The 23,245-nt window shown below is 32.5% G+C and overlaps 3 protein-coding genes across 3 annotated transcripts in view; 2 read left to right on the plus strand and 1 right to left on the minus strand.

The window, feature by feature from the left end:
* Positions 1–15: 15 nt before the first annotated feature.
* Positions 16–16,961, minus strand: LOC119833494 (sorting nexin-25). The gene is made up of 17 exons (XM_038357516.1): positions 16,503–16,961; positions 16,115–16,422; positions 15,641–15,813; positions 15,386–15,572; positions 14,787–15,033; positions 14,043–14,252; positions 13,633–13,807; positions 12,697–12,857; positions 12,063–12,236; positions 11,176–11,307; positions 10,417–10,557; positions 10,186–10,316; positions 9,699–9,841; positions 9,176–9,326; positions 8,448–8,581; positions 7,837–7,985; positions 16–2,728 (listed from the first exon to the last, which is right to left on the minus strand). Exons 1-17 carry the CDS (start codon positions 16,731–16,733, stop codon positions 2,636–2,638), a joined length of 2,940 nt encoding a protein of 979 aa, XP_038213444.1. The 5' UTR covers positions 16,734–16,961; the 3' UTR covers positions 16–2,635.
* Positions 16,962–17,591: 630 nt separating this feature from the next.
* On the plus strand, positions 17,592–19,234 carry LOC119833490 (pyridine nucleotide-disulfide oxidoreductase domain-containing protein 1). The gene has a single exon (XM_038357513.1). It carries the CDS (start codon positions 17,696–17,698, stop codon positions 19,109–19,111), a length of 1,416 nt encoding a protein of 471 aa, XP_038213441.1. The 5' UTR covers positions 17,592–17,695; the 3' UTR covers positions 19,112–19,234.
* A 944-nt stretch (positions 19,235–20,178) lies between these two features.
* The window catches only part of LOC119833254 (vesicle-associated membrane protein 7), a 10,916-nt gene continuing 7,849 nt past the window's right edge, over positions 20,179–23,245 (plus strand). The window contains exons 1-2 of the mRNA XM_038357215.1: positions 20,179–20,676; positions 20,753–20,981. Of these exons, the coding sequence (XP_038213143.1) occupies positions 20,473–20,676; positions 20,753–20,981 (433 nt within the window). The 5' untranslated portion in view covers positions 20,179–20,472. The remainder of the gene's footprint in view (positions 20,677–20,752; positions 20,982–23,245) is intronic.

The following is a 23,245-nucleotide window of genomic DNA, read 5'->3' on the forward strand; positions in this document are numbered from 1 at the left end:
GATAAAACAAACAAATTGTCAGATATTATTTTATTGAACATTCTAATTTACACAGAGATGAACATGCCTTATCAAGGTACATCTAGTCAACGTTAAATATAACATTTAATATATAGTCCCAAAGACGTGAAAACATTAATGTTTAGTATAATTTAGTACCTATTCGAAATACTTAGAGCCTTCTGTAAGAGTATAATATACAAAACTAAAAAGTATTATTACTTATATTAGGTACATATATTGTGCATTAAATAACACTTAAAGCGAGGCCGAATCACATAATTCGCAACGCTGTAGAAATGGAAAATTTTAAAGACAGACTTATTCTTAAATAATGAAGTACTCAAAACTACCCACATATTTTCAATTTTATTTACCTGATTGAAAATGTTAGCTAACTAACATCCACTATTATACTATTTTCTTGTGCTTGACTTTACGCGAGTATTATACTTTTTAACGGGTTTAAAACACGAGCGAGCGTGGTCACGGGCAGACTGATTTGTAAAGTATGAATCGAAACATCGGGGTAAATAATTCATTCAATAAATTGCGTCTCAAATCCGTTTCAAAGTCCTTTATTTCTAAATCTACTAATATTCTATTGATGAACGAATGTTAACGTCTAACAAATTAAATGATTAGGCCCCATAACACATAAAGCTAAAACGGTATTTAAAATACCTGAAACACTGGAATGTAGCATAATTTGCACGTACGTACACTTATATTTACAAGAGTTCATATAACAGACATACACTATACAAAATATAAAAATAACTATAGTCCATTATTAGGTCTAATACAAAATGTAGTTTTGTGAAATTCGAAGACACGTACAGTCGTAACAATTGCCTAGGGCGTCTAGATGATTCCACAGCGCCTGCTAAAACTGTATCTTACATTAACGACTAGAAAACGTGGGATAGTTATTAAATAAGAATGTAAAATAATCATGAAACAACTTGTTAGGAAATGAAAGCTTTGCCTCTTTTACTATTAGGATAACTAACTTTAAATACTTTTATATTAGGATACATTTTTGGTTCAATAAAAGTAACTTTAACGTTTGTTACTGGGCTAAGAGAAAAAAATGATGTAAAAAATTATTATTAGAGTTTTTCGACATTAAATGCAACTACTAACTGATCGGCAAATCGACCTATTATGTATAAGTAGGATGATCTAAACCCGCTTCATGTTAAAATTATTCAATTGTTTAAACAATATACATTTATTTATCAATACTGAAATATCGGAATTTGGTTTTTTTTATTAAAATGAATTGAGTTCAATGAAACTTCAGGTAATTCATCTTACGTCCTAAAAAATCATAATGTGTAAAACATGTTTAATTTGTTCCTTGCCATTTAAATATATGCACACAATATGCATATAACAAAATCTGATTAATATTATAACTGAATCTGAATGAGACTTTATTTAGAAAATGGGAAATATCCGCCAATCGCAATTATACCACATTCGCATTTATATCATCAAGTTATATTATTTAAATGATCTATTCTTTCAACATTTTTTAATAATTCTTAAGGTTCAGTCAACATTCATGATTATCTTGTTATCACAACAATGTTTAAAATTTTGAATTTCAGCGACATATCACAACTACAAAAAATAACAGTCAGGTACGTCATATGTTTCGATTTGCTAAATATGCTCATAATAATATCTAAAACAATACAATTTCATACTAAATTATGGATAACTCATGGATCATTAATTCGACCAATTTCAAACGTCACTCCAAAGCAAATGTTTTCAAATAAAAATAAATACATTTAAATCAGTCCCCATTTGAACTACATATCTCTGAAAAAAAATATCCTGACAAATTGATAATACATTTGTAAAGACGTTTTATAGAATAAAACAAAATTACCATGAAATTTATAGAATAGCTGTCTTGGCACATATTAAGTAATCGGAAACTAAATGTAGCTATAAAAATTCATTAAAAGTCCCGTTAATATTGATATGTCAGCAAAATATTGACAACATATAACACGTCATATTGTTTACGTAGTAACTACTTAATAGATTGTGATCATTATATCAATAAAAACTACAACATCGATCATAAAATGAAACACGACCGAACTACTTATTTTTTAAAATAACCGACCGTTCCTATTACATATACATTCTACATTTATCTGTTAAAGTTTAAGAGATTCTTGTGTGTATACTGTTTGGTTTAAAACTGAGACTATAATGGAAACGTGTTTGTTTTAAAAGTGGAATATACATGCAGTTAATAGTGAAACAAACGACACAATAAAACGATAAGAAAACCATGACACTAGTAAAGTTTCACTAAATTAAGTGTCATATAAGAGCTTAATGATTTTTCTGAGTACGAAATATATAAAACAATATTGTGACCAATATTCTAGACTAACACAGCAACATATAGCATTATATTTCATTAAAAGTCATTAAAAATGAGATCGGTCGAGTGCTTGCAGCTTGATAGCCGAAGTTAAACACATACGTACTTTGTACGTACATAAGTCGTCACAGATAAGAAAATATAAAATTAGGAGTAGAAAAATAAAATAAATAGCATCTGTCGACAGCATCCCTGTAAGCATTATTATCAGATTACACTTATCTATTGTCGATACGCTTTGGCTTCGTTGAGCGACGCCGTGTGGTAGCGCTTCAGCTCGGGAAATACTTCTAGAAGAACCAGCTCGAAGATTTCCTAAATACGTAATTTTTTATTAGTATTTATAATACGTATTTATAAAACTGTTTAACTATGGTATATATAATCAATCAGGGTAATTGTAATCGGGGGTAATTAGAAACAATTCTCAAAATTATTTTTTTTTAATTAAAAAAAGAATTACTTTTCTATTGATAATATTTTATTTTATGTATAAAACATCTATGAAAATTTATATTATAAATGCGAAAGTTTGTAAGGATGTGTGTATGTGTTTGTTGCTCTTTCACACAAAAACTGCTGAACCGATTGCAACGAAATTTGGTACGTAGACAGCTGGACAGCTGGAATAACATATAGGCAACTTTTTATCCCGGTATTCCCACGGGATACGGACTTACGCGGGTGACTTTGACTTTGACTTTGGGCGCAGTTAGTTATCGTATAAAGTATAACATAGTGTTTAACTAATTTTTGAATCAAAATTAAGAATATAATAAATATAATACTACATACTACTCATAGACCCCGACAAAACTTTTGCTTATGCTAATCATTTCTATTAGACTAGCCTTCGTACGCGTTAAATTTGGAGTTGATCGGATGTCATTATACATACAAAATTTCCTCTCGAATCACTCTATCTATTAAAAAAACCCCATCAAAATCCCCCTTAAAGATCTCAAGATAAAGTCACACATACAGCAAAAAGCGACATTGTTTTATACTATCTACTGATACCTAGTAGATACATCTGTAAAAAACGTCCGCCATAAATTAAAAATAACATTCAATTAACATAACACACAACCACTTGCCCATGTAAAACCGTGACGTTGATCGGTGCTCGCTGACAATTCCGATGGAGCGCTACCTAGTGTCCCGACGCCGGCTAATTTAAGAACCACTATATTATCATCTGATTTGCGGAAGAATGTTCGCACTTCGAATCACATATTCATAACGTGATTACGTTCCAATATAAAGCGGTACATCAAACGCGTCCGTACTCACACGAACATGTGAAAGGATAGTTTAAGTATGCGAAACTTAGGGAGGAAAGAGTGTGATTTTTTTTTCATTTTTAGCATCTAATTTATTAGGTGTATCGGTTTGTAAAATGCCTATCATATACAGTGCAGTGGCTAGTGACAATAGTGTTGTAAGCAAATTTGCGTCGTGCGATGGCAATTTTGATGAAATCGTCGAACGGGTGATATTAAAAATCCCAGCGAACGTCAATAAAATGACTTATTCTCATGGACGTTATCTGCTGCACTACATACTTGATGTGGATGGATTTTATTTTTGCATCACTGACAATGTAAGTTGTTTATTTTTATACTAGCTCTCTTTTCACGGATTCGGCTGCGTGGTAGACGTGGTAAATATCTATGCGAATAAGATGATTCAATGAGGTAAAAACTAGTCTACTTCCCTATCTAGTCTGCTAAGTGTCGAAACGAAAATCATATCATAAAATTGCTCCTTTGGTACGTGACAGAGAAACAAATAAACGCACTTTAAGTAAGGACTAATGATGTTTATTATGAAGACTATGATGCGTTTTGAGATGTTTCAATATATAAAAAAATCTATAATTAAATTTTTTCGTCAGTTTCGATGGATTTATCTTGGTAAATAAACAAATAAATAACAAAATTCCAGACTTGCGTAGGGGTTGTCCAGTAGCGTTATAAATTTGGCTTAACTCCATCAAAATCTAGTTTATTTATAATGGTAATAATAATATTATTTTTGTATATGTCTCGTATCACATTTATTTCAACAACCGTGGATGATTTTGTTCAATGCTAAATTATTGTTTTTTTTTTTATTTTTAGTTTCTTGAAGAGCATATTATATCCTACTAATATTATAAATGCGAAACTTTTTAGATATGGATGGATGTTTTTTACTCTTTCACGCAACAACTACTGAACCGATTGCAATGAAATTTGGTACGTAGATAGCTGGACAACTGGAATAACACATAGGCAACTTTTTATCCCGATGTTCCCGCGGGATACATACTTACGCGGGTGAAACCGCGGGGCGCAGCTAATAAACATTATTGAAAGCATAATGCAACATTCAAAAACATGTTTTTCCAATAATTGATATGTACAATAGCCCTCTATAAATAAATACTATCTTAAGAATCTTTAATTTACAGACCTGCCAAAGATCCAGAGCATTTCTTTTCCTCAACGAAATAAAGAGACAATACGAGAACCATAGAAGCGACTTCACAAGCACATTGGCACAGGAAATGTACAGATATAACGAAGATTACAGCACCATTGTGATACGTAGTGGCGAACTGGAAGAACTGAATTCTATTGGAGTCGACAGCAGCGGTAAAGTTATAACTCTCTCCGACTTTGACTCGCTCCGACTTCGCACGAGCGCAATATTACACCATATTTACATATAAAGCTTTCTTTTGAATCACTCTATCTAGAAAAAATAAACCATCACAATCTGTAACGTAATTTTAATGATCTATGCATACAGACACAGACGACGGAAAGCGACTTTGCTTTATAGGATGTAGTAGTAAATACTTATTAATTACTTGTAATAAAAAACTAAACTGCTTCCAAATTGTCAGAACTAGACTACAATTTATAATTCACATACCTATAGATCATATGGGAGTCACCAGCTTACAAATAAAAAAAGAATCATAAAAATCGTTTCACCCAGTTAAAAGTTATGGGGTAACTAACAAAACAAACAGGCGAACTGATAACATCCACCTCTTTTTGAAGTCGGTTGAAGTTTCTCATTAATGGACAAATGATAATTTTTATATAACATCACGTATGCCTTCAATTAAATTTTTAGTTTTATAGCATTGAAATGCGTTATAAATGAGAAATTTTTAAAGAATAGAAAAAATTGATCCAGCCTCGTGATCAAATTTTTTCAATTTTCTTTCAAAATTACTCATCACTTATGCCTTTTCAGAAAATATACTTGGCGAGAAATTACTTTTTGTGGAGAATGATGACAATTTAAGACACACGGTGAGTAAATGATTTTATGTACTAGCTGCGACCCGCGTGAATAAGTTTTTCCATGAAATCTATGTGATCGAAAGTGATTTAAGTTATAAGTTGTTACATCAGCTATCTGCGAGTGAAAACGCCGACAAAATCGGTTCCACCGTTCTAGAGGCTAGCCGGAACTATTAGACTGACAGGCAACATTTGTAAAGAATTTTTATTTTTGATTCGTGTTCACGTCGAGTTCGAGTCGATAAATCTTTATGCGAAATCATTGTCGTCAAACTAATATATTTCCTACCTGTTTCATCCGCAGACAAAACCACGGGCAAATATGTATTAGCATATTATAGATTACTAGCTGCGTCCCGCGGTTTCACCCGCGTGAGTCCATGTCCCGTAGGAATATCGGGATAAAAAGTTGCCTATATATTATTCCATTTGTCCAGCTATCTAAGTACCAAATTTCATTGCAACCGGTTCGGTAGTTTTTTCGTGTAAGATCAACAAACACACACATCCTTACAAACTTTCGCATTATATTATTATATTTTTATTATCCCAGCATATTATCCTTCTTATATTTTTATAATATAAGAAGGATAATATGCTGGGATATAATCTACAACATTGCCAAGTTTCATCCAAATACGTTCAGTAATTTTGGTGTGATTGAGTAAACATCCATACCCGTCTATATTATATTAGTCTATCCGAACTACCAAAGTTTTATAATCCTAATAGAATATCGGCTATCATAGACAGACTATGTCTGCGTGTCTGTCTCTTTTTTACGCCCAGGTCACAGAGCCAATTCGTATTAAATTTGCTAGGAGATAGTTTTAGACCAGATACAGGACATAGGATAGATTTTATACCGGTAATCCCACGGAATCGGGATTTATGCGCGTTAAACAGAACTGTCTATCCCTTGTCAACGCAATAAAAGTCGCGGTCGTAATGATAGTATTAGCATAAGTTTTATACATACGATTATTCTAATAAAGATAAAGTTGTGGTCACTAATACTTTAATATATATATATGTCTTATATTACAGGCGATTTCATGCATAGAAACGAAGCCACAGCGTGTATTGATATCGCTCGGTGAAAGGAAACTAAACTACATTATTATTGTAACAGCAATTTTTGCAGGATTAGCAACCATATTATTTTTGTCTCCAGCCACTCTTGCTGTTGTTGTTATTATACTGTTATTGTATGCAATTAAAAGATAGCATTGCATTGCAAAAACATTTAGAAAAATTGATATTAAATAAATCAACAGTTCCTAATATATCTAGTTATTTTCCTGATGCAGTTTTTAGAAATTAAATTATCATTATTTGATGTTTTTGACATTCATTGTTTATAAACGTAATGGTCGCTCGGATCAAAACTTGACCGATGAGAGCTGTTAGCTTATAAAAAAGGTGTGTGTGCGATTCACACACGATAGAAGTGAAACTTCAGTAAATCGACAAAAGAATGAATAAAATAGTATGTATATTTCTGTCTCACTCTTTGCCGGTGTTTGTGTCTCTTACCTGTCGTTTTTCCGTTGCATCAGATTTGAAATCACAACGATTCTAAAGAAGTTTCACTTCAAAAATTCGTGTATTTGTATTGTGTTGTGTATCCTCGAGTACTTTTCACTTTCAAATCCTTCGAAAGCCTCTACATCACTACACGTATACACTCACATAGAAAAACTGTTTTTTCTGTTAGGGTCACAAACAAAACGATGGGCAGCGCTCTACACGCGTGAGTCTTCCGCTTTGCACCTCTTTATACGTCAAATTCCCGTATATATATAATTGCGCAATATGACTGCGCTCTACATCCTTACATATCTAGAAGTATTACCTTCCGCGCTCTATATTTCTACATGCGCTTCAAACCCACGCTCTGTATCTCTTCTACGCTCTACATCTCTACATGCTGTACACACCCGCGATTTACATCCCTAAATGTACCTAAATGTACACACCCCACACTTTCCTACGTCTCTACATACACGCTCTACATCTCTACATGCGGTTCACACAAACGCTCTTCATATCTAAATGTACTACACACCCTACACTCTCCATCTCTACACATAATCCTCCGTGCTCTACATCTCTACTTACATAGAAGAGCTGCTTATTGTGCGTGCTATTCTGCAGCGTGTAGAACAGCTTGTGAGCACCGCGCGCGGCCGCGTGCGCGCCGACGAGCGACGAGAACGCGCCCACCACGCTCTCGCTGACCTGCGCGAGCGCCAGCGTTCGCGTGTGCTCTACAAATAACCTCATATTACTTTACTGTGATATTAACTGCGCCCCGCGTTTTCACCCGCATAAGTCCGTATCCCGTAGGAATATCCTTACTAACTTTCGCATTTATAATATTAGTAGGATATGATTAGCAGGATTTTTACAATATGGTATAGTAAAGATGATATAGCAAATTAAATAATTATTTTGTATGGAAATTGGAAAGTGAAGTTAAAAGTCTTGAAAGTCAAGTTAAAGGAGAGGTATATAAAAGGCTCATTGCTCTATTGATATTGTTAATATCAGGTAGTCAAAATTAACCTACTGTTTTTTCAAATAACTTAATTAGTACCAAATTTTATCTATTCTCAATTTCCCAAGAGTAAGTACTATTAACAACCATCTATAACTCAAAAGCTATGGGTTCACACAAGAAGGCAATTAAATTAAATTTGTAATTAAATTTGATATTGACTTCAATATACCTTTATCTCTAATATTTCGGTTGGAGGTAGTTTCACTGAGAACGCCGCCCGGCCACCACGATTTCAAAACTATACTAATGTAGTAATGCAACATCTGCTCTGAGAACAACCATGATATCGTCTCCTTTATTTGCCTGCAAGAGTCATAACATACATTAAAATATAAAATAAGACGAAAAACTTCGATCCACGTGGTTAAAGATTTGCGACCAATATTAAGATAACATTATATAATAAAACACTGATAGATGTGATATACTATCTTTACGTTTTACATATGTTTACTTACAGAATTATTTATAACTTTTAATTACAACCATCCCTTTACTAGAAAAGCATATCATCTATTTATAGTCGATCCAAAGTAAATATGAGCTTGTTCTCACACTATTGTGTGAGTAAGAAGAAAAACCTATTGTATCTCTCTTTTCGCACATAACTCCAACCTATTTTATCTCTCTTTTTGCACATAACTCCAACCTATTGTATCTCTCTTTTTGTACATATATCCAACCTATTGTATCTCTCTTTTTGTACATAACTCCAACCTATTGTATCTCTCTTTTTGCACATAACTCCAACCTATTGTATCTCTCTTTTTGTACATAACTCCAACCTAATGTATCTCTCTTTTTGTACGTAACTCCAACCTAATGTATCTCTCTTTTTGTACATATATCCAACCTATTGTATCTCTCTTTTTGTACATAACTCCAATCCAATCTCACCTATTTATAGTCCGTCCATAAGTGATTTGCACGAAAGTAACCAGAGTCTTCCTGAGCCACTTGAACACACCACGCATATCGAACACTTCGCTGAGCAGAGCGTACAGCGGTTCCGCTATGCTGTCCCTTTCTTCGCCTATTGGTCCGGTGCCTAATATATGATAGAAGTTTTAATTGTGATAAAATGTAAGGATTTAAAAACTGGTATCAATATGATATCATGAGAACATGCTTGGTCACAGACTAAAATATTAGGCCGCCATATTCTTAGAATTCCCTATAAGGGTTTTTAAAATTAAAACAGTTAAACTAAAAACAGTGCTTAGTTTAACGGATATCCGTTAAACTAAGCACTTAAAATTCTTAAAACTCTAAAAGTACAAAGTATGTATAAATACTATCAAATAAAGTCCTATTTTATGTTACTTAGATCTTTTTAAGGACCAATTGACAGCCATATATTAAAATTATTGCTCATTATTATAGTATTAAATAAAAAAAAACATTCAAGAATGGAACAAACCTCTCAAAGAATTAGTAACGTTTTTGCCAGCATTATCGCCGCCGTTCCCATCCAGGTACATAGATATCTCGTCTTCGTCAGCCGATATATGCGGGTACGCTTCTTTCTCTTGAGACGATCGATTTGTTCCATCACTACTGGTGCTAAAAATTTAAATACGCATAATTTTAAGAATTTAAATAATATTATGAAATATAATACACGTATGTGTATTATATTTCATAATATTATTTAAATATTTACCGTCACTCAAATTTTAGGTTTTAGGATCCGGATTATTTAGGATCCAAAAAATTTTTGTAATTTTAGATCAATTTCGTAAACTTCGCATTAGTACATATTACACATAAAAGTGAAAGTACAAGAAACCCTTTAAAAATATTACAACAAACGAACAGACACAGATCTTTCCACTTTATAATATTAGTATGGATTTTGTTTAAGTTTCAACAAAAAAGTATTATAAATAAATAAACAGTTTTCTTACCTTTTGAACAATGTAGAGAATGAAAACTTATTTTTCTTTGGTAAGTCACCTTGTTTAAGGTACTCAGAGCTAGGGTTTAAGAAGGTATAAAGCGCTTCACATTGATTCAATCTATCGTCTTCTAAAACAAACTGAAACATATGTATGAAATGATAAATTATTAAGACCATTTAATATCCAATACACCCATTAAATTTTGAATAAATAGATGAAAGTTATTTTGAAACAAACCTCTAAATACTTTTGTATCAAAATTTTCGCCTTTTCTAACGAATTCTTGTCATTTTTTCCAAATATAAATTTAAAAGAATTGGAAGGAAGCTCTAGATTTTTTAGTTCTGAACACATAGGCCTTAATTTTCGATGAAGTTCCTGTAATGAAAGTTATAAATATTTACATATTAAGAAAGAAATAATGAACATTTCCCCAATAACAAATATCAAAATTTATATTTTTATACTAAATTATAGAATTTAAGTAACTTTGAATCAGGCTTAGCCACTTTGCTACAAATACAAAATTATAATGAGACAAGAGTTATAGTAAGTTAGTTTATGAATAATGAAAATAACAAAACAATAATCTTTATAATAAACTAGCTTTTCGCCCGCGGCTTCGCCCGCGTAGAATTCGCTTATATCGCGCGACATGGTAAGGAGTGTTTTCTTTGCATTAAAAAGTATGGTTTGTTCTTTCCCACGTTTAGCTCCATCTTCATGCCAAGTTTCATCAAAATCGGTTTGACAATAACGAACTTTCATACAAACTTTCATCCCGTCTTTCCACTCTTTCAATCCTGTTTTCGCGATAAAAAGTATCCTATGTCCTTTCCCAAGTTCTATTCTATCTTCATACCAAATTTTGTCAATATCGGTTCAGTGGTTTAGGCGTGAAAGCGTAACAGACAGACAGACAGACAGAGTTACTTTCGCATTTATAATATTATATTAGTAGGGATTAAGTAAATCAAGAGGAATTAGCAAAAATACCTGAAACTCATTGAGTGTCCTCAAAAGCACCCACCCAGTGGTGATCTGTTCAGGTCTGTCTTCATTGCTTGGGTCCTGTTCAGCCATATGAACAACTATCACAAACTGGGGTGGTTTTGATTCATCAATAATCTATAACAAAAACATCTAATAAGAAAAATGAAAAATTAAGCATATTTATATTCGGTCTTATTTTAATAATTGATGTCCTAAAACAACATAATTAAAATTTTCCACAACCATCTTACATATATGATATAATATATAAAAAGCTTACAAATGTGAAACTGTGTTTGCTGGTGATTTCGTGTCTGGAGATAAGGGGAGACTAGACAGTGACATAGACTATTTTTTACCGCGATGAAAGGTGCTATTCTCATGGAAATTCCGCCGGCAGAAAGCTAGTAAGTTAATAATTTGAATTTACCATTGTTTAACTGGACATCTTATACACACAGACAGTATCACACACCACCATACATCCACAGACCTCACCTCACCACCACGCACGCCCGTATGCACACAAACACGCACACTAATTCAGTCCCCAGCACTATAAAGCACTGCACGCACATACCTAATCCCCACCACTACACGTACACTAATTACTACTTATTAAATCAAGGCGTATCCATCTCCCCTCCAGCAGCTCCGCGTCGTTATCGAGCTCGTTATCGTCGTTATCGGTTAGTTCGGGAGTATGTAGACAAACACAGACACCCACACACACTACCACAGTCTCCAGCGCCCCACACGTACACACCCACACACCCGACCGCATACACACACACCCCGACCGCACACACACACACACACCCCGACCGCACACACACACACACACACCCCGACCGCACACACACACACCCTGACCTCACACGCACACGCACCTCAGCGCTGTGCACGCTGGCGCGCCACTGGCCCAGGTGCTCCGCCCACGTGTCGGTGCGCGCGAGGTGCGCCTCGAGCCGCATCTGCTCGCCGGCGAGCCGCTCCACCTCGTTAGCGAGCATGGTTAGCGCGGGCGACTCCGGTTTCAGCGACGCCCGGAGTGCTGCTAACGCCTGAAATTTACGACATTTCACAATTTAAGGCGTTATTTTAATGGAATGTGTAATAATTATACCCAATTCAGTAACATTACAACGGCCTAACATTAAATAGATATAGAAACGTTGTTGAAGCTACCATGAAGCAGGAATTGCCGTATAAACAGCGATGCTATTTAAAAATAAAATATAATATTGCACTGATATTCAGACAAGACGTAACTGCACTGAATTTACAAATAACACTAGTTTCAATGAATAATATCATAAAGCAAATATTAATCATTAAAAGGAAACTAATGAATATATTATGCCAACTACTTTCTAATAAATCATAGTTTTTTTAAAAAAGATCACATCTGAATCTGTAAATGAATGAATGAAATGTTTTGATTTCACTATTAATCAAGTTTTCTTTTTTGCAAAAATCATTAATCCGAATGTTCATTAGACAATAACGAATTATAATGAATACCTGTGTTTTATTATTATGTCGCTCTTGCAATTGATCGAGTTTCCTCCTGGCATAAGTAGAATGTTCTATTAAATGTACAGTACCACCAACACTTTCTGCCGATGATACCGATTCATTTGACAGCTGTCGATCTTCAATTGGGGACCTCTCTGATATTAATTCTGAAATAATTGCATAAATATTTATTGCAATATTCATCTAGAAACAAACGGAAGTTTAAAAGAATAGTATGCCATATTAATCATACTAGCTGTGACCCGCGGTTGAAACCGCGTAAGTCCGTATCCCGTAGGAATATCGGTATAAAAAGTGCCTATGTGTTATTTCAGTTGTCCAGCTATCTACGAAGCAAATTTCATTGCAATCGGTTCAGTAGTTTTTGCGTGAAAGAGTAACAGACGCACACATACATATGCATCCATCCTCACAAACTTTCGCATTTATAGTATTATTATTCGCCAATAGATGTCAGTAAGAGTCATAATAAATTGGGACTACTCAAACGCCTCCTATTTGTTAAAAAACTAAGTTTAAGTCGATAAAACACGAATAAAACATGAATATGACATTTTCTAAAAAAGATTCCTAGCTAGATCGATTTATCGCCCCCCCCAAAACCCCCTATATACTAAATTTCATGAAAATCGTTATAGCCGATTCCGAGATTCCAATTATATATATATACAAGAATTGCTCGTTTAAAGATACAAGATGAAAGCTTTGACACAAGATTTCATACAACTGACAGATTCCATACACTGATTTAAAAATATAAAGGATAGCATTTGAGGAAGTTTTTAGTGAGTAACATAGAGACTGCAGCTCATATTTCACCAAATCCAAAAAAGACTTATCCAAATTTAATGGAAATGTAGCAAATATTATTACAGGTATAACAAAAACCAAGGAGCTATTAAATATTATTTAAATTTTAACCTTTATTAGCCTCTTCTGTAGCAAGTTCAGCATTTAATGCCTTATATTGATCACTAAGCAAAAAGGAATGATAATATTTCTCTTGAATTGTATCCACTACAGTGTCCTGGACTTCATAAAATACTTCTGGCCCAGTGTCACCTAATAAAAACGATTCCATTCTTTTCCTTGTTTCCTGAAATATTTTTTTTAAAAATATAAATGTTGCTTTGTGAACTTTCGTTATTTTTAAGGTTGAATTATACATGCTTCAAAATTAATTGAGCCCTAATCTAGAGCAAACATAATATAAACAAAAACAAAGAAAAAATATTTCAATGCCAAATACTTATAGCAAAGAATTTTTTCTAGGCAAATTTGTAGATAGAGCAAAACTTAATGCAGCTTTTCTGTATATTAAGAGGACCTACCTTATCAACTTTAATTTCAGCACTCGGAGATCTTATGTAAGTATAAAAAATTTCAGCGCCGAGCTGATGCCAACTACTTCTTGGACTATGCCTCAGTTCTTCCACTGCTGTCCAGAACCCAACAAGACCTTGCGAGCAAAGTGTCTCCAAAAACATTGAAAGATACCTCCTCCCAGTCACACTCTCCAATATTTTATGTAGAGGCAATGTCTGGAAACAAATGATATAGTCTATTGATAGTTTATATTGTATCTTTATTTGTTAACAATGTCTTTTTAAATAAAATAAAGTTTATAATTTTCATGTAAATTAATTATGTAATAACTGGCTTAAATGTCAATAATTGTAGTACACATTTTTTGTTATGTTGTTTCTGATAATAATTAGGGTCGTAATTTATTTATTAATTTATATAAGGTACCTAATAACAGTATAGACAAATATCAATAAATTTATAAATTGGCATAGATTAAAAACTTTACAGCGAGACGGGAGACAGTCTCCCCGTGACCACGCTCGCTGTAAAGTGTTCGAAACGTCGGGTTAATAATATAATGAATAAATCGCGTTTAAAATCCGTTGAAAAGTTTTTTAATTTCTAAATGTATAATACTCGCGTGAAACCAAACACAAGAAAATACTATTGGCATAGATTAGTTTGCACATTAATAGATGTTTCTATATTCATATATAACAATAAATTCTCATTATAAATTGAAACAGCTGTTAAATTGTAATACATACCTTGCTATCAGATTCCACAGTAGGAAAAGCACCATCCCACCCCAAGCTCTGTAATGCAGCCTCACACTCTGCTTTAGCAATTGTCAATTGGTCAATGTATCTCTTTAGTTTCCTTGCATCAGCCACTTGTTGCCGGCTAACATTGTGCTGGTTTCCGCTCTTATCAATCACTTCTATATCAACACCTTTGGCTCGTTTAATATTTTGCAGAGTTGTTGCTTGCATGATCTGTGTTACTATGTCATACCTGTCACATTTTTTTATGGTGGATTAGTATTTAGTCAGGCAGACATATTGAAACAAAAAACAAAAGAAATAAAAATGAATGAAATGAAATTATATGATAATGAATGAAATTAAATGAAAATGAAAGGAATGAAAACAATTTTATTGCTCTAAAACTTGTAAAAACATGAGCGTAACAAAGCAATTTCGTCCAGGCAACAGGAGTTAAAAATAATATAAATAAAAAATGATAATGTTATTAAGTAACTAACATTTGGAGTACAAGAATATACTATCCACAATTACAAATGTTACAGTTCAGTGGGCAACACTTACGAAACTACAAATTCTTTAAGCCTGTTCAACTTACATACCTCAAACGTTTAAGTGTATCAATGTTATTGCAGTTATTAATAAGGCGAATATAATCTTCAAATGTTTTGGCATATTCATGGGTTCGGACATGCATAGCATCCACTTCCTTTTGTGCTTCTAAATACTGTATAATCTTTTGATTTATATAATCAGGTTCTGTTATAAGATCTATTGCAGGTTGAAGAACTAAAAACAGACAATGTTTTATAGATTTGGAATATACTAATAAATAAACATGTATTTATAGTACATACTTTTGCACGCAAGCACTTCTCTAAGTAAATGAGAAACTGGTGTTAAAGAGTAGCATCTAGGCATCAAAAACATAACCATCATTTCACTTATTTGTCGAAGATAATGTAGTTCCGTATCAAAAGACATTAAATGAGGCAATAAAGCAAAAACTGGCGGTTGATTAAGTTCCAATCTGAAATAAATTGCTTTTATTTAACATATCAATTACTAATGGCCCACCGTGGCTTGCCCCGTGGTATATGTATATATAGCCTTTAACATTGAAAGAATTTATCAAATAGGACCAGAAGTTCCTGAGATTAGTGCGTTCAACCAAACAAACAAAAAACACACTCTTCAGTTTTATAATATTAGTATAGATTCATGCATTTTGTGGAGAATTTTATGTAACTAAAAGTGTAGATATATCTTAATAAAGTTTATATATTTAAGTATGTTTTTAATGGGCATATTTTTGCCAACAATATACTTACGCACAACTTTTTGCAATTCTTATCCTCTCAAAGTGCTGGGTAATTTTTGTCACCATATCATTTGCCAAAAGTTTTTCAGCATCTACTCTCAACATTCTCTCATACAAATTTTGAACACCTCCCCAAATGTGTTCTTTAAATTTTTCAATAACAGGTTCCGGTTTATGAGAGAGTTCTTTTATCCATCTTGTCACAAAATCTCTAAGAAAGTAGTCTATTAACTGCTGCAATTGGCTATCAACTGTTCGCCCAAAAACCACAGGCAAATGTGGCTTTTTACTTGAATAAGACCAATTGCTTTGCTCCTCCTTCAAATGAAAATGTATGGATAAATTTTCAGAAAACAAAAAAGTTATGTTTTTATGTTACTTTGTCGAGACTTACAGACCTTTATTGCGGATTCCAACATTCGAGCTTCCTTTTCAATACTATCTATTATAAAAAGCGATGTTTGATGAGGAGAAGACAGTGATACATGGCCCAAAAGAGTAAATGCGAAGATTGCCACGATTACTGACAAGCTAAATAATCCAATAAAAGTTAAGTTCCAAGTTAAAGGAAAATACCAAAAAATTGATATACACAAAGATAATATGAAATAAAATCTTCGCATAGACATGGTGTTTTGTTATCGGATCATATATGATATTCGAATTATTATACAAAATGTAATCAAATGAATAGTAAAAACACACGCACGGGTCGGTTTTACATTATAAATATTTAAAAATTCTTCATCGAGATTCTATTTTCATTTAGTTTTAAAACAATAACAAATGTTCGTTATACCCATATCCCAAACCCAATACTGATTTTTTCAGTTCACAGATCACTTCAGCTCACTTCACTCTTCAGCTGTTAAAATTCAATTTTCTACATAGGTAAATAATGTATACTTCAAACGACATACTTCTGACACTTGACACTTCAACTGTATCACAGATTAAGAAATAGTACGATTAAGAATAGACATAAATTTTTGTGTGGGTTTTTATTGGTTAATAGAGTAACACTTGCCCTCGATCGTAATTGATGGTAAGCTGAGATGTGGCTTAAAATGTTTTGCGCTTCTGTAGAAGGTTCACTCTTCATTCTACTATTGAATACTTCCAGTACAATACAATTAAAATACTTTGTAAAGGTAACAAACGTTATAAAAATAAAAAAATACATTCCAAATGACAACGACGGTTAAAAATCACTAACGCCATTTTACACGGAGTTACTAGTACTTAATCAGGCGTATTTTATAATCACAAATAAATTTTAGTAACTACCTAGTATCATATTGCCATAGTAGCTAGCTATATAGCAGTATGATATTAAGCTGATAATGAGTTCTTCTTAATTTGTCTATTATGAAGAGGGGCTTTTTATCCACGGAATATAAATCTTTTATATTATGAGCTTCCACCAAATAACTTATTGACACTATAAAGACAGTTGACACTTGACATTGCTATTAATTGTCAAATTTTGCTTCTGTCTGCGTTATATTAAAACCATGGCGTAAACATTTTTAATTCTAAACATTACATTAGTAAAAACAATTCAATTATTACCATAATCATTTTGTATTTAATGTCTGAACATAAAGCAACTTATTTAGTTGTAGGTGGAGGAATAGCCGGTGTAACATGTGTGGAAAGTCTTGCAATATTACACCCCGAAGAAACCCTTATCATCTTGACCGCTTCTTCGTTAATCAAAAACGTCAGCAACGTAAGTTTTTATGCAAAAACTATTGTTAAATTCGATGTCCACGATACCGAAGCTACTTCTCTTCAGAAAATTCATCCTAATTTGAGTATAGTGTATGACTCACTGAAACACCTAGACACCACAAATAAAGTTGCTTTAACTGAAAGGGGAATAAGGATAAAGTATAATGTTGTATGTATATGTACAGGAGGTATACCAAGATTGATATCTGATTCCAGTAAATGCAAAAGAATACTTGGTATTAGGGATACAGAATCAGTACAAGAGTTCCAAGAAAAATTGAAGAATGGTCGGAAAATGGTTATAGTTGGTAATGGTGGCATTGCATCTGAAATAGTGCATGCTACCAGAGGGATTCAGAAGGTCTGGGTTATAAGGGATGATTACATTTCAGCTACATTTGTAGACCCAGGTGCAGCAGAATTCTTTCAAGATACCTTCAAAAGTAATATAGAAAAAAATACTGGTACTGTATTAAGAAGACATATTTTTTCTGAGGAAGATACTTTAGTGTCATTGAATAAAAATCTGAAATCAGCAGCACTTGGACCTGATTGGTATAGAAAATTAGAGAATACAAGAAATGAAACTGGGGAGCAAGAGTTAGGAATCATTTACAAAGTGGAAGTTGAATCTGTAGTTGAAAGAGAAGATACAGAGTATCCTCTGGATGTAAAATTAAGTAATGGAAAGACTGTTCAATGTGATTTTGTAATTTCTGCCACAGGGGTGGAACCTGCTCTTAACTTTACCTGGGATATTAAACCACTATCAGGAACAGATGGAGGCTTAGCTGTCAATGAATTACAAGAAACATCTATTAAAGATGTATATGCTGCTGGGGATGTTGCTTGTGCATCATGGGAACATGCTCCTCACTGGTTTCAACTAAGACTATGGACCCAAGCTCGGCAAATGGGTGCTATGGCTGCTAAGGCCATGCATTCCAAAATAATAAAAGAAGAAGTATTACAAGACTTTTGCTTTGAATTATTCACCCACTGCACTAATCTTTTTGGATACAGAGTAGTGTTACTGGGAAAATACAATGGACAAGGCCTTGGTCAAAATTATGAAATTCTTTTAAGAATGACCCGGGGTCATGAATATATTAAATTTGTACTTAAGGATGGCAGACTGCAAGGTGCTATATTGATTGGAGAAACTGATCTTGAAGAAATGTGTGAAAATCTTATTTTAGACCAAATTGATTTGACTCCTTTTGGAGATGATATACTGAATCCGGATATTGATATTGATGATTATTTTGATTAACTTAATTTAAAAATATTATAATATGAGCTTAAAATGTTCTTTACTTATTAAATATGTAGTTGTTATGATTTATGTTGCGTTATGTGGGTTTAAATTTTTTTTATAACAAATATAATGTTTAATATAATCATGTTGTTGATTTTTATACCTACAGTAGTGCAAAGGAAAAATTAAAGGTAATTGTAGTTTATTGTTAATTTCGTTAGCTTATAATAACATAAATGTGAAATTGTTTTTGTCTTTCTTTCATGTCATAACGTAACGACTTCATGATATTGCCATATTTATGTCTCGGGTCAGTTAAGAGTCTACCTGCAAACCTAGTTTGCACATAAAATGAAATATTCACCAGGATGTTAAAAATTACAACATATTTGGGGCAACTATAATTCTGTAATGTTATTATACCGATCTGAGCATTTTGGTTGGATGATTAGAATTTCAGTGGCCAATCAGAACGCTTATTTTGTAAACAAACCCACACTTGGCATTTAGAAGTATTATATAGCAAAAAAAAATCGAAATCAATGCTAAAAATATAATATAGGTCTAAATTGCCCATTTGGGGCTAGAGTTTAAAAGTGAAAAAAGTTGAATCACCGGGGCTAAGGTGGCGTTTGCGCTTATAATAGAAATAAGAAGAAAATTGCGCACGTGATTATAAAAAATATCGAATTTTTGTTTCTATTGGATATGGATGTTTTTTATCCTCATTACATAAGGGTATCGAAAAGATAGAGAGAAATTATAAAATTACTCTATTACGTGTAAAGATTTCAAATCACTTCTTTAGCAACTAGGATCCATGTGTTAATGGTGGTGTTTGAAGTGTGAAGTATGAATTGTCTATACACATTTATTTGAGTATTTCAATTAAATAATTTGTTTCATCGGGGCCCCTATTTTTTCTATGGAGTTCAAGTCGCAGTAGGAGAGTTGCAACTCAGGATTTTTATTCTACAATACGGTCGGACTGTCAAATTTAGTTCATACTTTCGCCGTTAAATTATATCGAGGCGATCAAGGCATGCAAACGTCTATATGACATTGACGTAAAAATTTATAAATGAATGAGCAGTGAAACATGTTGTCTTTGTCTTTTGCTACTTAGTAATTGCCTACTTATATTGTTTGTCGTCGTTTCTAGCGGTTGACGTGATTTCCAATTTCACTTTTAGCTTTAATTTTGTTATGAAAGTTGCACTACAGTTAAATAATTAGTGTAATTTCTATCCATAAATATATAACGCAGTCCAGTAATTTAATTCAGTGATAAATTTCTAGGATTACGAGTTGTTTTCACTAGTGGTTGGCTCTTTGTGTCCATTGTTTAATTAAATAACGTAGTGAATTCGAGCAAAATGCCTATTTTATTTAGTGTGGTTGCTAGAGGCACAGTTGTTTTAGCCAAGTATGCAACTTGTGCTGGAAACTTTACTGAAGTCACCGAACAGATTTTATCAAAAATTCCACCACATGATGACAAATTAACTTATTCTCATGGAAATTATCTCTTTCACTACATTGCTGAGAATAAATTAGTTTATTTCTGCATTACCGATGACGTGAGTAAATGTTTATTATCTACTGAAGTGTTTGATGAATGAATTATATTTAAACGTATTTTCATAAATATTCTAGAAATTTCAAAGATCCAGAGCGTTCCTATTTCTCAATGAAATCAAAAGGAGGTTCACATCAGTGTTTGGGGATACTGCCCAGACAGCTATACCATACGCTATGAACAGTGAATTTGCAAGAGTACTGGCTACAGAAATGAAACATTACAGCGAGTCCAAAGATTTAGAAACAATTTCTCGTGTCCACGGAGAATTGGACGAATTGAAGAACATCATGGTTAAAAATATTGGTAAGTTAACATATACTTAATACATGATTGTAGTTTAATTTATGTTGCTGCTGTTTGTATTGAGTGAGAAAGTTCATTTATTTATCTTGTATCAAAAATTAAAAAATCACTCTATTATATATAAAGATTTGTTTTCAATATACAGCCAAAAATATTTTTAAAATCAATGTAAAATTTGCATTTTGATTACACAGACTGCAATGCAACATGTAATTTAAATTATAACCTTATTTTCTGTGAGGGAATATTATTGTTTTTATTTATGCAGGCCTTGTCACCTTATCATTATGATTTGTGTGACACACTAACTACTATGTATGGTATGTCATTGATCTGATTATATATTAATTATTAATGATGCATCAGATGGAATGTTTCATTATAAATAATAATTAAGAAAATAGTTCATTATATAAACAAAGGATAAATAAAAATAACTAGCTTACAGCCTATGGTTTTGTCAAATGAAAATATGGACAGGGGGTAAAAATCCAAATATTTAAAGAAATATTTTGTTTCCTTCTCTTTAAACCCCTAAACTTTCAGAACTCAAAATCTTAAACGTTGATAAGTCATAGGATACAGAGAGACCACGCCAACCTATAAGAAAACCCAAATTTTCTCTAGGTATCTTAAACATTATTAAATTTATTTTATGTCTTTCACTTTTAATAGAAATAAAGCATCTATATATACCTCAATATGGTATGCTCAAACTCTTTATGTTGAATCAAAATCTGCCTGCAAAAAAAAGTCTATAACATACTTTTATTTATTGTTGTCTCTTTACTATTGTCATTTGATTCATTCGTGTATAAGGGGATCATAACACATTCTGTTATTCAATATTGAAAAAAAGCAAAAAATAGAGAAGACTGACACTTACCATTCTTATGGACAAGGCATTAAGAAATTAATAGAACTTCTCACAGTATTAAATAGTTTAGTAGTGCTAAATTCAAAAACTATATTAAGAATGTATTAGTTCAGAGAGCCTACTATAGCATTAATGAATATATGGAAGATGACAATCCATGGAATGTTGTCACTTAAGAACCACAGGACACTTCTTTGGCATCATTGTTATGTACATATTACATATTATGTAGAACTAAAATATAATATTGATTTTATTTTAAAAGAACAATTGCAGAGTTTCTTGCCTTGCTCTTCTCTGTGGAAACTGCTTTCTGAACCGGTGGTAAATGTTAAAACTCTGTAAAATGACAATTCAAAAGTACTTCTATTAGAAGTCTAATTGAATTAATAAATGTTTGAGTTTGTGTGAGTTTAATATAAATTTCAAATTTTGTATTTAGATATCATATAAGTTACAGGTAATTGAAAAGGTAGGTTAAGATATAAATTTGATTGAAAAACAACTTAAGCAGAAGGATTAAAGTATTAAATAAAGCACTAAATACATGTTGAAAGCTAAAATATGTATGAAGTTATTCTTATGCCTCTTAATCAAGGTCAAGTAGATACCGTAAAAACTAATTACCTAAAATTTATTAGGTTAATTGTAGAATGTAGGTAGTCACTAAGAAGGTATTTAACTTAATCCATAACTTAAGTAGGTTAAATAGTAATAATGTATATTGGTATGATGAAGGAAGCCATGGGTTATTAGTTATTCCTAGTATTCATTGATCCCAGTTAAAATACTGAAACTTGTTTATTTGAAATATTATCTCTGATTTAATGACTGTTTGTTATTAATTATGAAATCTGTTAAAGGATTATAACATTTGCCATACTTTGTTAATTATGTTTGTTTAATGTGATATGAAATAATTAACAGCTGATAAAAAATACAGATATGATTCCATTAGGGTAAATTTAAAATGAACAGTTGTCCATTGAAACGTTACATTTGGGTCTGCATTTCTCAGAGAATGAAACTTTATTTTTTCGATGTGACAGGGTTTTATAAAAGTTATACTTTTACTAACCCGACCATAAAAACTAAGAATTTAATTTTATTCGATCTCTTAGAATTATCCATTTAGGGTTGCATAGTCAATGAGGAATCTTTATAGTTTGTTGTCTATCTGTCCGCGATTTAGTTCAAAAACTAATTGTACTGTTGTAATTTAGGATGGGTATGTTAGTCACGCCCAAAAGCGGTAAATATAATATCAGACACATTTTTAATTTACTTCTCCTATTGTAATTTACTTCTCCTTCTATATACTTAGTCTGGCCATAAATACTGTTACACTTAATTATAAAAAAATATTACATTTGAATTTCGAATCTGT

The sequence above is a fragment of the Zerene cesonia genome, chromosome 17 (assembly GCF_012273895.1).
Source record: "Zerene cesonia ecotype Mississippi chromosome 17, Zerene_cesonia_1.1, whole genome shotgun sequence".
NCBI classification, from domain to species: domain Eukaryota; kingdom Metazoa; phylum Arthropoda; class Insecta; order Lepidoptera; family Pieridae; genus Zerene; species Zerene cesonia.